At 32.5% G+C, this 14,781-nt stretch overlaps 1 protein-coding gene across 2 annotated transcripts; it reads left to right on the forward strand.

The window, feature by feature from the left end:
• The first annotated feature begins 148 nt into the window (after positions 1-148).
• Positions 149-14,781, forward strand: LOC143052558 (uncharacterized). 2 transcript variants are annotated; one of them, XM_076225617.1, is made up of 4 exons: positions 182-239; positions 8,480-8,567; positions 8,782-9,351; positions 11,869-14,781. In XM_076225617.1, the coding sequence occupies exons 2-4, from the start codon at positions 8,563-8,565 to the stop codon at positions 11,870-11,872; spliced, it is 579 nt and encodes a 192-aa protein (XP_076081732.1). In that variant the 5' UTR covers positions 182-239; positions 8,480-8,562; the 3' UTR covers positions 11,873-14,781. The 2 variants fall into 2 exon arrangements, 1 of the variants encoding a protein (XP_076081732.1); XR_012971155.1 differs by lacking the exon at positions 8,480-8,567 and having other exon boundaries at positions 149-239; positions 8,782-9,355.

A 14,781-nucleotide genomic window follows, 5' to 3' on the forward strand; every position in this document is an offset into this window, starting at 1 on the left:
ATTATCACCGAACAAATTCAACCCTTAAGAGTTGAAAATTTTTCAATAACATTGTTGTTTTCTGATTTTTATTTAAAGTCAATATTTTACGCTTAAATTTCTTAACTATTTTAAAATTCGTTTTGTATTTTTCTTCTTAGAAGATGTGAAGAGATAAAGGGAAGCAATCAAGTTTCGCGGGAAATAAAGATGAGATGAAGGTGACAACATCAAAACGAGCCTAAACGAAGAAATGAAAGGTTGTCATGAGGCTACCCACTTTGTCCTTACATTAGTTTGATTTAATTAAGTTACTAGTAACATCTGCAAGCAGACATGTCACTATAAGGACTATAAATAATTTTACACACGGGCATAGCAGAGTCAAATTTTTGAAAGTCTTCCATCTACATCTACATCGTTGAAATGCAAAGGGTCTAAGACCCATAACGCAAGTAATGGGTCTTAGACCCTTTAAATCAAGAACCAAAGTATTTGCACTGACTGACACTGTTCAATTTATGTAGAAGTTAATCATACCCTTTCGACTGCCAAAGATACATGTATGGCACAAAATTATGTGCACCTGCATATAGGTACCGTATCTTGTTTTGTTACCCCCATTGAAGCAATGGTTACATTGGTTACACACGGATACATGTCAACTCGTACTTTCGGCAACTCTTACTCAACCAACTCGTACCCTATTTTTACCAACTCATACTTCTACTAAGTCGTACCCAATATTTTTTGACATTATAATATAAGTTATCGACGTTCATATCCGTAGATATGGATATTTTAACACCCTGAAGTATCCAAGTACACCCTGAGGTAGATCTATAGAATATTTGAAAAGGATATTTTTTACCGAATATTGCGATGGACATGTCGTTGTTTTTCCGTGATAGGAGAAACTATTTTTCCATTATAATGCTTCATATTTTATTATTTTCTAGCTTTTCTACTGATAAGATTTATATCTTAAAAAATTCCTCAAGTGTCAGAATATTTGAAGAGATTTTTTACTGAATACTGTGATAGACACGTTGTTTGTTGATGTGTTAATATTTGTGTTATATGAATATGGCAGTCAATTCGTTTTCTCGTTTGAATTGTTTTACATTGTCATTTCGGGGCCTTTTATAGCTGACTGTATGTGGTAAGGGTGGGCTTTGCTCATTGTTGAAAAACGTACGATTACCTATAGTTGTTAAAATCTGTGTCATTTTTGTCTCTTTTGGAGAGTTGTCTCATAAGCAATCATACGAAATTTTCTTTTTTATATGTCTTATTTCATATATTTTATATATATAATGAATGCATTTCTAATCCATTTGAAACCATAAAGCACATGCATGTATACAACTCTTTAGAAATGCCTATAAGAAGTAACATGTATTGGTTTAATGTTGTATAATTATGATATATAATTTTATTTTATAATTCAATTTTACTAAGGGCAAATAAAAATATATGTGTGGTTCCAGTTACATACTTTTAAAAAATAGGGTCGGAAGGTCGGCAAATTTTTTTTTTTTTTTTTAATTTTTATTTTTGAATGTCAAAATCCGGAAAAAAATCGTGTGTTTACTGAAATTGTTTCCGGTATTATACACGCCCCAACCGGAAGTCCGCCATTTTTACATGTGTTTGGTTGTAAAATAAACAGTCATGATACGTTTTTAGTTAATTTTGTTGCATTCTGTTAAGAATTGTTGCATTTTAGCCGTAACAGATACTTGGGATGGAAATTCAGATGACAGAAATCTATGAATTTAATTATTTTAATTCACAATCCTCAAAATTTGATCGTTTGAAAATTTATTTTTCAGAAATGAAAAAAAAAGTTCTAGAGTCGGGGGGGGGGTTTAACTAGGGTCGGTCAGGTTACTGGAACCACACATATATTTTTATTTGGCCTAACACTTATATGCATGCAAAGGCACTTGCCATCACGTTTATTTAAACATTATTGTTCCTATAAGAAATTGAAAAGTAAATATGACACTTTAATCAACAAGTTATTTTTATACGACCGCAAAAATTTTAATTTTTCATCGTATATTGCTATCACGTTGTCGTCGTCTTCGTCCGAATACTTTTAGTTTTCGCACTCTAACTTTAGTAAAAGTGAATAGAAATCTATGAAATTTTAACACAAGGTTTATGACCACAAAAGGAAGGTTGGGATTGATTTTGGGAGTTTTGATCCCAACACTTTAGGAATTAGGGGCCAAAAAGGGCCCAAATAAGCATTTTCTTGGTTTTCGCACAATAACTTAAGTTTAAGTAAATAGAAATCTATGAAATTTTGACACAAGGTTTATGACCACAAAAGGAAGGTTGGGATTGATTTTGGGAGTTTTAGTTCTAACAGTTTAGTAATTAGGGGCCAAAAAGGGGCCCAAATAAGCATTATTCTTGGTTTTCGCACAATAACTTTAGTTTAAGTAAATAGAAATCAATGAAATTTAAACACAAGGTTTATGACCACAAAAGGAAGGTTGGTATTGATTTTGGGAGTTGAGGTCTGAACAGTTTAGGAATTAGGGGCCAAAAAGGGGCCCAAGTAAGCATTATTCTTGGTTTTCGCACCATAACTTTAGTTTAAGTAAATAGAAATCTATGAAATTTAAACACAAGGTTTATGACCACTAAAGGAAGGTTGGGTTTGATTTTGGGAGTTTTGGTCCCAACAGTTTAGGAATAAGGGGCCTAAAGGGTCCAAAATTGAACTTAGTTTGATTTCATCAAAAATTGAATAATTGGGGTTCTTTGATATGCCGAATCTAAATATGTACTTAGATTTTTGATTATTGGTCCAGTTTTCAAGTTGGTCCAAATCGGGTCCAAATTAAACTTTGTTTGATTTCATCAAAAATTGAATAATTGGGGTTCTTTGATATGCCAAATCTTTCTGTGTATGTAGATTCTTAATTTTTAGTCCCGTTTTCAAATTGGTCTACATTAAAGTCCAAAGGGTCCAAAATTAAACTAAGTTAAAATTGAATTCTTGGGCTTTTTTGATATGCTGAATCTAAACATGTACTTAGATTTTTGATTATGGGCCCAGTTTTCAAGTTGGTTCAAATCAGGATCCAAAATTATTATATTAAGTATTGTGCAATAGCAAGAAATTTTCAATTGCACAGTATTCAGCAATAGCAAGAAATCTTCAATTGCACAGTATTGTGCAATAGCAAGAAATTTTCAATTGTACAGTATTGTGCAATAACAAGAAATCTTCAATTGCACAGTATTGTGCAATAGCAAATATTTTCAATTGCACAGTATTGCGCAATAGCAAGAAATATCTAATTGCACAATATTGTGCAATAGCAAGAAATTTTCAATTGATTGGAGTTATCTTTCTTTGTTCAGAATAGTAGTTGAATCAACTTAAATCATTGTTTTATACAATATACAATGTATATTCACTTTTACTACCAACTGATAAATTAAAACAATCTTTACCATTCAGTGATAACAAGCACCTTTTGTTACATTTTAATATTTTATGATGTATTTAAATGAGTAGTTATTGTTGCAAACTCCATTAGAAATTTGAATTGAGATCAGTTTTGGAAAAAGGGAAAGGGGGATGTGAAAAAAAAATGGGGGGAGGGGGTTTAAATTTTTCTCATTTTAGATTTCATAAATAAAAAGAAAATTTCTTCAAACATTTTTTTGAGAGGATTAATATTCAACAGCATAGTGAATTGCTCAAAGGAAAAGTATTTTAAGTTCATTAGACCACATTCATTCTGTGTCAGAAACCTATGCTGTGTCAACTATTTAATCACAATCCAAATTTAGAGCTGAATCCAGCTTGAATGTTGTGTCCATACTTGCCCCAACCGTTCAGGGTTCAACCTCTGCGGTCGTATAAAGCTGTGCCCTGCGGAGCATCTGGTTTATAGTTCGCGTGCCAGTGATTAATTGATCATTGTTTCACACCTGAAGCATGTCGATTACCAGTTAATCGGCACTTATTCACACATGAAGCGTGCCATTAATTAACTTATCAACACAACTTCACACCTGATCTAATCTTTCTGCATTTACGTTTGCACAAAATACAGTAGCACATTTCAAATTGTAAAAGTATAAAAGTTAAAAAAAATAATAATGCCATTTTAGAAAGAAGCATGAGAGGCATACTAAAAAAGAACTGGTATCACTAGTATTTACACATTGTGAGAGTTTAATAATAAAACATTTTTACAAGGCTTTGTTGCTATTAATAAAGGTAATAAGGGTCCTACAAATATATCTTTTTGAAAATTTATATATACTCTTATTGGCCTAATAACAGGATTATGTACAAAATATTCTTGAGATACACAATTTATATATAAGCCCAGGTGGTCGTGTGGTCTAGCGGGACGGCTGCAGTGCAGGCGATTTGGTGTCACGATATCACAGTAGCATGGGTTCGAATCCCGGCGAGGGAAGAACCAAAAATTTGCGAAAGCAAATTTACAGATCTAACATTGTTGGGTTGATGTTTGGACGAGTTGTATATACATTATGTACACAGCCATGTATCACCATCATTGATGGCGATCCGATGGATACATCTGTTGTAGGGTTGTCACTGACTCAGACGTACTTATGTATATATATATATATATATATATATATATATATATATATATATATATATATATATATATATATCAAAAGTATGCATGGAATACAGCATAATACATGATAATACGAGAGGAGAATGGTATTTGACTACATCAAGTACATCAAGAATAACTATACAAAATTCCTTGACTACATACGAAAGAAAATTACAACAACTATGCATATAAATAATATCAAATTAAGCAAGGGTACGAGTTGGTTGAGTACGAGTTACTGAAAGTACGAGTTGTCGTGTACCCGTTACACACATGGACCTTCAGTAAATGATATGCAATAGCAGCTTTATCTGTTGCAAACTGTACATGTATGGCTGTGCATGGGGAATCATGTAAAAATCATGGTTACATACATGGAGAACAGGGTTACAATGGTTACATACATGGAGAAGTTGGATTACAAGGGTTACATGCATGAGAAAGTCGGGTTACAATGGTTACATGCATGAGAAAGTCAGGTTACAATGGTTACATGCAAGAGAAAGTCAGGTTACAATGGTTACATGCATGGAGAATCTGGTTACATTTTGTAAAATGGTTCCATGCATGGTTAAGTTGGGTTACAATGGTTACATGCATGGGAAATCAGGTTACAATGGTTACATGCATGGGAAAGTTGGGATACAATGGTTACATGCATGGGAAATTAGGTTACAATTGTTACATGCATGGGAAATCAGGTTACAATGGTTAAATGCATGGGGAATTTGGGTTACAATGGTTACATGCATGGGGAATTTGGGTTACAATGGCTACATGCATGGGAAATCGGGTTACAATGGTTACATGCATGGAGAATCAGGTTACAAATGGTATATGGACTGCCATCTAAGACTTATGTGTCCAATTCGGGGAAGGCTTTTATAGGTGGTGCCTGGTGGTAATGTTGCTACTCTTAGATGATAGTTCATGGAAAGAATAAATCTCGGTCTCTTCATTCAAAATCATGTAAACTCCTATTCTCCTTCCCCCTCTTGCATTCACACCTTTTTTGGTGGAAGACAATGGAAGAAGACTTTTAAGTCTTTTGAAGTCCTTTACTGCTGGCATCTAAAATCAATTAAACCGTTACCATGAGTGTTGCTGTATCCCTTTCTGTGCTCAACTATGTGCCATTTCTTTACACTGATGTTAACATATATGATCTAAGAAGCATCTGCATTATTTTATAAGTTGGGCTTGAAAAAACAATCACTATTGTTAACATGGCTAGTGTTATAATTTCTCATGTTAAATTTAATGTATTAGTTAATATAGATCTACCCTTTTATTTATGTGATTTATTAGATTTCCATAGATGCCAACCATTACGATTTTTCCGTAGTTTTTCCGATTTTGTGATAAAAACTACGCTATTACGGTCAAAGTCGAATAGTTACGGATTCCCAATCATCGACGTTCAATTTTGTAAAACGCGGATTTTTATCATTACTTTTCCGTCCTGGTCCAGTATTTAGGAAACGCCAATGTAATGCTTCCGGTTTCTCGGGAGTTATCAACCTATTGTTGGGTAACTAACTGACTTCCGAAGAGGCAAACTTGCATTTTATTAAGTAGCTTTCCCGCTTTCTCTACTTCTCCTTGACAAAACAAAAATGTTTGAGTCGAGAACATCTGAACAATTAATGAATGGAATACATACTACAGACAACATGTTAAATGACAAATTTTAGTGTACATCACTTTGCAACCACTCGTCCTTAATTTTTATTGGTAAATGCACGTTTATGAATGATTACTGAAAACTTTCCAAAAATACGGAAAATTTGATAGTTTGTTACTGATCGTGTCAAAAGGGGGTTGGCATCTATGGATTTCATCTCATCTTGCATGAACATTATTTGTTTAATGTTAACCAGATGCTTTTAAAGTAGATTTGGTAGTAGGTATGCATGAATTTAGTACTAGGTCATTTCGCCCTGATTGCATGTCACCCTGAGTTTGTTCACCCTGGGTTTCGTCTCCTTACTTTTATCAAGGATGTATTATACATCCTTACTTTTATTAAAAAATATTAATATTATGAGTATTAAAGTTTAAAACACTAGTAATTTTGGGGCCCTTTATAGCTTTTTGTTCGGTGTGAGCCAAGGCTCCGTGTTGGAAGGCCATTCATTTACCTATAATGGTTTACTTTTATAAATTGTTATTTGAATGGAGATTTGTCTCATCGGCACTCACAGCACATCTTCTTATAGATATTTATATGGTATAAATTCTCAAAATTCAGGTTTTTTAATTTGTGGCTTTAGGGATTATTCACATGAAAAAGTCTTTCTAAATTAAGTCTGCATTTCATAAACAAGAAAAACAGATCCATGTTGGTTTATCAAAATCAGGAAACATGGTGAATAATTATCTTCAAGCATGAAAACAAATAAATAAAAATTGTAAATATGTCATATAAAAATAAGCTGTACCATCAGTCAGGGGTACTAATTATACAAGTAATTTTTATTTACTTGAGGAAGTAAAAATAAATATACACATAAGTTAATTTGTAGGATACTTGTACAAGTGAATTTTATTTACTTGTATAGGTAAAAAAAAATGGCTTTAGTTATGTCCCTTAGACATTCAGATTTTTTTACTTCTATAAGTAAAAAAGTCATCCTATCTTCTTTTCTTGAATTCTTAGGATTTCTTTGCTCTAAGAGAATTTTAAATTGTCTGCCCTTTGCAATTGTCTTAACTAATCATTTAAGTGTAATTTCATGGACAATATAATTCCATTTGTCTGTTATCTCCAGAACACTGCTCATTTACAAGCCCCCAAGGAGCAATTTTTGAAGGCCTTACGCAAATACGCCAATACTTAATATTTTTGTGCAATCAGTTTCTTTGTTGAATGATTGAGATGAAACATTGAACTGTAATAAAAAAATTATGAGCAAACCTGGGAATAGTCATTAAAGGCATGAATTTACATCTCAAAACTTGAGAATTTTTGTGGGATTGTAAGAAAAATTTACTTGTACAAAATTCACAATTTGTGCAAGTAAATTTTTAAGAAAATTAAGGGGAAATTATTTAAGGAATAACAGTACTGTAGTTGAAGAGTTGCCACCGTCAATTGTAGATTTGACGGTCGCAAATGCAGTTTTACTGGCGACACGTAACAGAGACAGTAAAACGGAGATTTGCGACCGTCAAATCAAAATTGAAGGTGACAACTCTTCAACTACAGTACTGTTATTCCGATTTTAATGCATTACAAAAAGAAAAAATATGATAAAACTTGAAAAAAAGTCTGAATTTGACAAATAGAAAAAAATCTGCAAAACTTTATGATAAATTTTGGCACAAAGACATCATGGCTAAACGTGAAGTCATACACATGAAAACTTCCAAACTGTAGGTTATTACGTTACCTGTACGCTTCAAATTCGGATACAATTACATGACAACGGCGAATTCGATGTAGGTGTTGTTTTATTTTCGATTATATAGTAGTAATCGAACATTTGTTGATTCAATCAATTCAAAATGGCGGGTCCCTCCTTAGTTACGCCTGGTCAACTGTGGATTTGACGGAAACTTTTAGCCAATGAAAAAAATTGTTACATGCAAATTGCATTAGAATTAAACATTATAATTAACTTATATGTGTATATTTTTTTTTTTACTTCTTTAAGTTAATAAAAAAATACAAGTAGTACCCCTGACTGACCATCTGTGTCAAAAACGAAATAGACTCGTTCACTGGAAAGGCAAGGAAATCTGTTGTCATGCATTCCTGTTTTTCATATCCAAGTGCATGAATTTTTTTAAATATCTATCAAACAAGAAAATTTCAATTGGTTGTGAATATATGTATCTAATACTTGACATCTTTCACATTTGGACAGGTCCATTTCATCCAGCTAGAAATTGAAAGGGACAGGGTGCAAAATGGAGGGCAGGGCACTTTTTTTAGCTAGGACATTGTAGGATGAGGTAATGCTTAAATTTTTTGGGGTCTACATTTGTGTGTGTATCCGTCTTGGCTTTATATCACATGTTTGCATTGGTTTTTTTTAAATGTATATGTTGACAATTATATACCGCATGTTGTTTTGATTATTTATTCTATATAATTTAAATTTAATAAGTCATTCATACATTTATGATCTTTCTTTGGTTTGTATCATTGCTTATTTTATATTTTCAGAATGCCACCAAAACTTCAACTATTTAAAATGCATCGTCGAGACAGACAATCACCTGTGAAAGTCCCTAAGGATTTTCCTAATAAGTATTCAATTACTTTAAATAATTGTGCAAAAGCACTCTCTGGAGAGGATTTGTCATCTCTGAAACTAATTTTACAATGTAACTGGCTTATTACAGTAAAAGATCTTGAAAACATACACAATTCTTTTGAATTGATGTCTTTCTTAGACAAAAGAAGTTTTGTAACAGATACTAATTTAGACTTCTTAAGAAGTTGTTTTAACTCCATCCCTAGAATTGATTTGATAAGTAAGTATATAGATGGATATACACCTTCCAACAACAGCTGCACTGAAAGACCCGATATGCTACCTTTATTGAATTGGCAGCCTTCAAGTGCACATGGTAGTGCTTCAAGTTCTCAGGAGAACTTCACAGAAGCAAAAGAATGTTTGGATGGTGCCACAGCAGCTGACTGCATGATGGACTTGATGGAGGATGAGGAAAGTGACTTTATCCCTGATTCACAGGATAGCTTGACAGATGATGACAAAATAAAATTGACCTTGTAGGTAAATAAGTTGTTATGATTTTTAAACCTGTTACTTGGTTTTGTAGGATTGCCAATGAGACAACTATCCACCAAAGTTCAATTAAAGTGGATATATGCAATTTTATGCAGCTTTACAGCCTTCAACATTGAGAAAAAAACAACTTGGCCGGGCATGAAAAATTTGAAACATTTCCCAGTGGACATTTAGAGAGAAAAGAAGGCATATATCTTGTGACAAATGCCTAGCTGAATCACTGCTATTACAGTAACACCTAACTAAAACACTCCCAAATAATCATGAACTATTTGCCACTGGACATTTACGAAATAATAAGCAATCAACACACATGAACAAGTGACAAATTTATGAGCTGTTTTTATTAACCAACAAAAGAGTAAAGTGCAGGGAAAGGACACAGTTATCACCTTTGGTTTTTCGATGTCTTTAAATATAGTCCCTAGAGAAAACAGTGTATAACTTGCAATTTTTTTTATACACATGAACTTTTCCAATTTATTTCTTGATATTTTATTAATGAATAATTGTCGAGCCTGCAACTTTTGTTGCAGAAAGCTCGACATAGGGATAGTGATCCGGCAGCGGCGGCGGTATTAGCTAACTTCTTAAAAACTTTATATTTTAGAAGGTGGAAGTCCTGGATGCTTCATACTTTGTATATAGATGCGTCATGTTACGAAGTTTCTGTCAGTCACATGTCCAATGTCCTTGACCTCATTTTCATGGTTCAGTGACTACTTGAAAAAAAAGTTAAAATATTTTGTAATGTTAAATTCTCTCTTATTATAAGTAATAGGATAACTATATTTGGTATGTGCGTATGTTGCAAGGTCCTCATGCCCGTCAGACAGTTTTCACTTGACCTCGACCTCATTTCATGGATCAGTGAACAAGGTTAAGTTTTGGTGGTCAAGTCCATATCTCAGATACTATAAGCTATAGGTCTTGTATATTCGGTGTATGGAAGGACTGTAAGGTGTACATGTCCAACCGGTAGGTGTCATCTGACCTTGACCTCATTTTCATGGTTCAGTGGTTATTGTTAAGTTTTTGTGTTTTGGTCTGTTTTTCTTATACTATATGCAATAGGTCTTCTATATTTGGTGTATGGAAGGATTGTAAGGTGTACATGTCTAGCTGGCAGGTGTCATCTGACCTTGACCTCATTTTCATGGTTCAGTGGTTATTGTTAAGTTTTTGTGTTTTGGTCTGTTTTTCTTATACTATATGCAATAGGTCTTCTATATTTGGTGTATGGAAGGACTGTAAGGTGTACATGTCTAGATGACAGGTGTCATCTGACCTTGACCTTATTTTCATGGTTCAGTGGTCAAAGTTAAATTTTTGAGTTTTGGTCTTTTTTCTTATACTATATGCAATATGTTAACTATATTTGGTGTATGGAAATAATTTATGATCTATATATTAGTTGTGCAGGTTTTATTTGACCTTGACCTCATTTTCACGGTTCATTGCTCAGTGTTAAGTTTTAATGTTTTGGTCTGTTTTTCTTAAACTATAAGCAGTAGGTCAACTATATTTGTTGTATGAAAGAATTGTTAGCTGTACATGTCTTTCTGAAATGGTTTATCTGACCTTGACCTTAATTTCATGGTTTATTGGTCAATGTTTGGCTTTCTTGGTTAATGTGAAGTTTATGTGACAGTTGTAATAAAGTTTTATATTTAGGACTATCAACATACTATCAATGATTAGTAAAGAAGGCGAGACATTTCAGTGTGTGCACTCTTGTTAAGTAGGGGATGAAATAACATGTTGAAAATAATTTGGGTGCTAAATCTTTATGTGAAGTAGTGATAAGTTCAATCTAATTAAAAACCGATCTCTCATAGCTCCCGTTTTCTGATATGTCGCGTGGGAGATCTAACGAAACCCGCTTTGAGGTCACATGTGAGTGACCTCGTAGGTGTGTCTTTTTCGACCAATGAGATTGAGTCTTCCACGATCTTGGAAGTTTAACGTAAGGTAAAGGGATGTAACTCATTTTATTTACGACAAAATCGTCAGTCAAAATAATTCATAAACTTTTTTGATTGGCTTATTAATAGGTCGTCAACTCATTTGCATATCATTATAAATTCATAACTTTTAGTTCACTCACATGTGACCTCAAAGCCGGTTTCGTTAGATCTCCCACGCGACATATCAGAAACAGGAGCGATGAGAGATCGGTTTTTAATTAGATTGTGATAAGTTAATGAAGGTAAAAAAATTAGTATTATGAAACTGTCAAACTGAATTTTATACTCCCTTAACATAGAATTGTCCATATTATGAGTTAGAGCTGGTAAACTTTTCTATAATTTTGATATTATTTGTCCCAATAGTAGTACACTACACTGTAACAATCTTTTTGAGATAGAGCAGATGCAATTTTTTTAATTTGAATTTATTGTCTAAAAGAAAGAAATGCACTACAAAATAACTGTTAAATGATTGGTTTTAAAGAGTTTGAAGCAGTATAAATGTTAGTTATCTTATTTGTTTTTCAGGTAACACTGTTTTGGACATTGGAAATTCTTATGAATTAAATGTTTATAGAATTTAAGTGAGAAAAGAGAGAATAGGAAGAAAAAGTATTTTATTGTGCAAAGAGGTGAATCAAAGAATGTATACTTCAGGCATATAAGAAAAGCAGAGTGATACTTCAAGAATTAAATGATAGACATAATGAGGTTTCAGAATTGAGTTAACATGGTTATGCATGCTCAAGATTTTTGACATCTGAATGTGATTAAATATTCTAATCTTTGTTAATGATAAGTAATATATATATATATATTTATAAAGCAGTACTGATTTAATAGGGCTTTAATGGATATTTGTCAAAGTATGAAGATATAATTTAGTTATGGACTTGGACAGTATTATTTTTGTGAATTTTAAACTATTTGTTAGCATGGTAAGGTGTATCATTTATACCATTGTTTAAAATTTTTGCTGGCTTATCAACATTGCTATGTCTATGATGATATGATGCAGATGCAGCCATTTTAGCTGAAGCATGTATGTACTCTGAGAGTTCAAACCAATTACCTTCAGAAATCATTTATTGTAATGAGGTTTCAACAACATGTGGCTGAAAAATGCTTTTGGCAGATTTTTTTAGTGCAGAAATTATATTGATCATGATGAGAACCTTAATATTTATATTAATCAAGTCATTCAATGTACAATGTATGTTGGTGATCATTTGTGGTCAATTTGAAAGAAAACAAATGGGACAGACAGTTATGTCTTGTGTGTGTGTGATTATTTAGCATTTCATAATCACATTTGTATATAAGTTTTTGTGCAAATGTTTGTTGCATTCAAGCTCAGTAGCTTAATTTGATATCACTTTAGTTCATCATGTTCATCAAAGCTATGAAGGTCAACACGAACAAACATATGGCATGTAAAAATCAGGGTCCAAATTTTAAAGACATATTTATTACAGATTTATTGTGAAGAAGTTTATACTTTGGGATTCAAGTCAAATTGGTCTCAATCTGATTGAAATAAAGATCATGTATTCACTTAGCTTTGCTTTACTAGAATCTGAAAACACTCCATTCTTGTTTCCATTTTAAAACCTTTTTGGGGCCTCTAGTTTTGTCAGGTTTACACATTCAAAATGAAGGCTGAAATTTCATTGGTTTAATAATTATTAGGACAGAAAGTAAAACAGTGTGTTTAGTCTTAGATGCATGATTTTTTTATTAGTTGTTAGTGGCTATGAACTAGCTGTCAGATAACTGTGAGTAATCTCAGATCTGTTCATTGTGTCTTGTTGTGTCGGGATGTATAAGTACCGGGCCACGTCCACTTGTATTTTTGTCCATCTGATGAGTTAAGCCTTTTTCAACTGATTTTTATAGTTTGTTCTTATGTTGTACTGTTATACCACTGTCCCAGGTTAGGGGAGGGTTGGGATCCCACTAACATATTTAACCCCGACACATTATTTATGTATGTGCATGTCCCAAGTCAGGAGCCTGTAATTCAGTGATTGTCTTATTGAGGCCTTTTATAGCTTACTATGCGGCATGGGCTTTGCTCATTGTTGAAGGCCGTTCGGTGACCTATAGTTGTTAATGTCTGTGTCGTTTTGGTCTCTTGTGGACAGTTGTCTCATTGGCAATCATAACCACATCTTCTTTTTCATATTGTCAGATCCATGTAAATAATGTTTGGAAACAGGATCTGTATTTAATTAGATTGAATTGGTTTGAGTAATTATCATTGAGCAATTGAGCCTTTAGTTACCTTAGGCATGTGCTATTTTGTAAAATAAGTTGTGAAATGAAAATCAATGTATATAATTTTTTGTATTAGCTTATTTCTGTTGTTCGATGTTTATTTTGAAAATTATGCTCTGAGTTTGTGCATGAACAATCATGAAGAAACATTTTCTTAGTCTGAAATGTTAAAGAGGAGAGGTTTGTTAAAAAACAGTATACACCAGATTTCTTAAAAAGTTTACATGATAAATTAACACTGTTAGACAAAGTCTCTATAGGCAGCCAAGTCCAATTTAGTTGATTTGTAATTAAGGGACAAGCATTTTTAAAATTTGCTAACATTAAGACAGGATTCTTTAATATCGATATGGATTTAAAATAATAATTGTTTTACACTCTATTAGAAATATCTTAAATAATATACTTTAGAAATACAAGAGAGTCCTAATTTATTTACTGTGGTTTAGACTTAAAGGGAGATAATGTGTTCAAATCAGGGGGACATAATTGATAATACATGTCAACACATAAATACATGTCTTGTTGATATTCAACATTCCTTATAATCATGGCAATAATAATCACAACTAATATTATTTGAATGCCTTGAAAGTTATTTGCATGTCATTGAAATGTACATTTGGTTTAGTAGGTATATGATGTGTATTATGTGTATAAAGTCTTATGACTCTAACAAATTCCTGGAGAGTTAAAATTGTATTATGCTTTTGAAATGAACCAACTGTGTTCGGTTATTTAAAATGTGTTCAAGTATTTGTGTATAGATTAATATGGAATATATGTACAGTGAAAAATCTTATAAACTGGTTTACCATACATAAAGTAAATAAATTGGACATTTGACAGCTTTCCTTTGATGTCCTAGAATTAAATTAGAAAATTATTGAAATTGTTTGTCAATTGTAGCATGTCCAAATTAAAAAAAATATATTATGGGGATCTTGAACCTTTCTATTTTTATTATGAATTAGGGATCCCATGACAATTGTGGCTATTACTTTCAGGCCCGTGTATGATATTTAAGTTTCCATGTATTTAATTTTTTTCAGTAAACATATCTGAAGGGTTGTTTGTTTAAAGATATTACACTGTATATGCATATTTCTGAATTTTGATTAAAAAAGAGGCATGTAAAAAAAAATAAATGCTTGTGATAATATA

Source organism: Mytilus galloprovincialis, chromosome 1 (assembly GCF_965363235.1).
Source record: "Mytilus galloprovincialis chromosome 1, xbMytGall1.hap1.1, whole genome shotgun sequence".
Classification (NCBI taxonomy): Eukaryota; Metazoa; Mollusca; class Bivalvia; order Mytilida; family Mytilidae; genus Mytilus; species Mytilus galloprovincialis.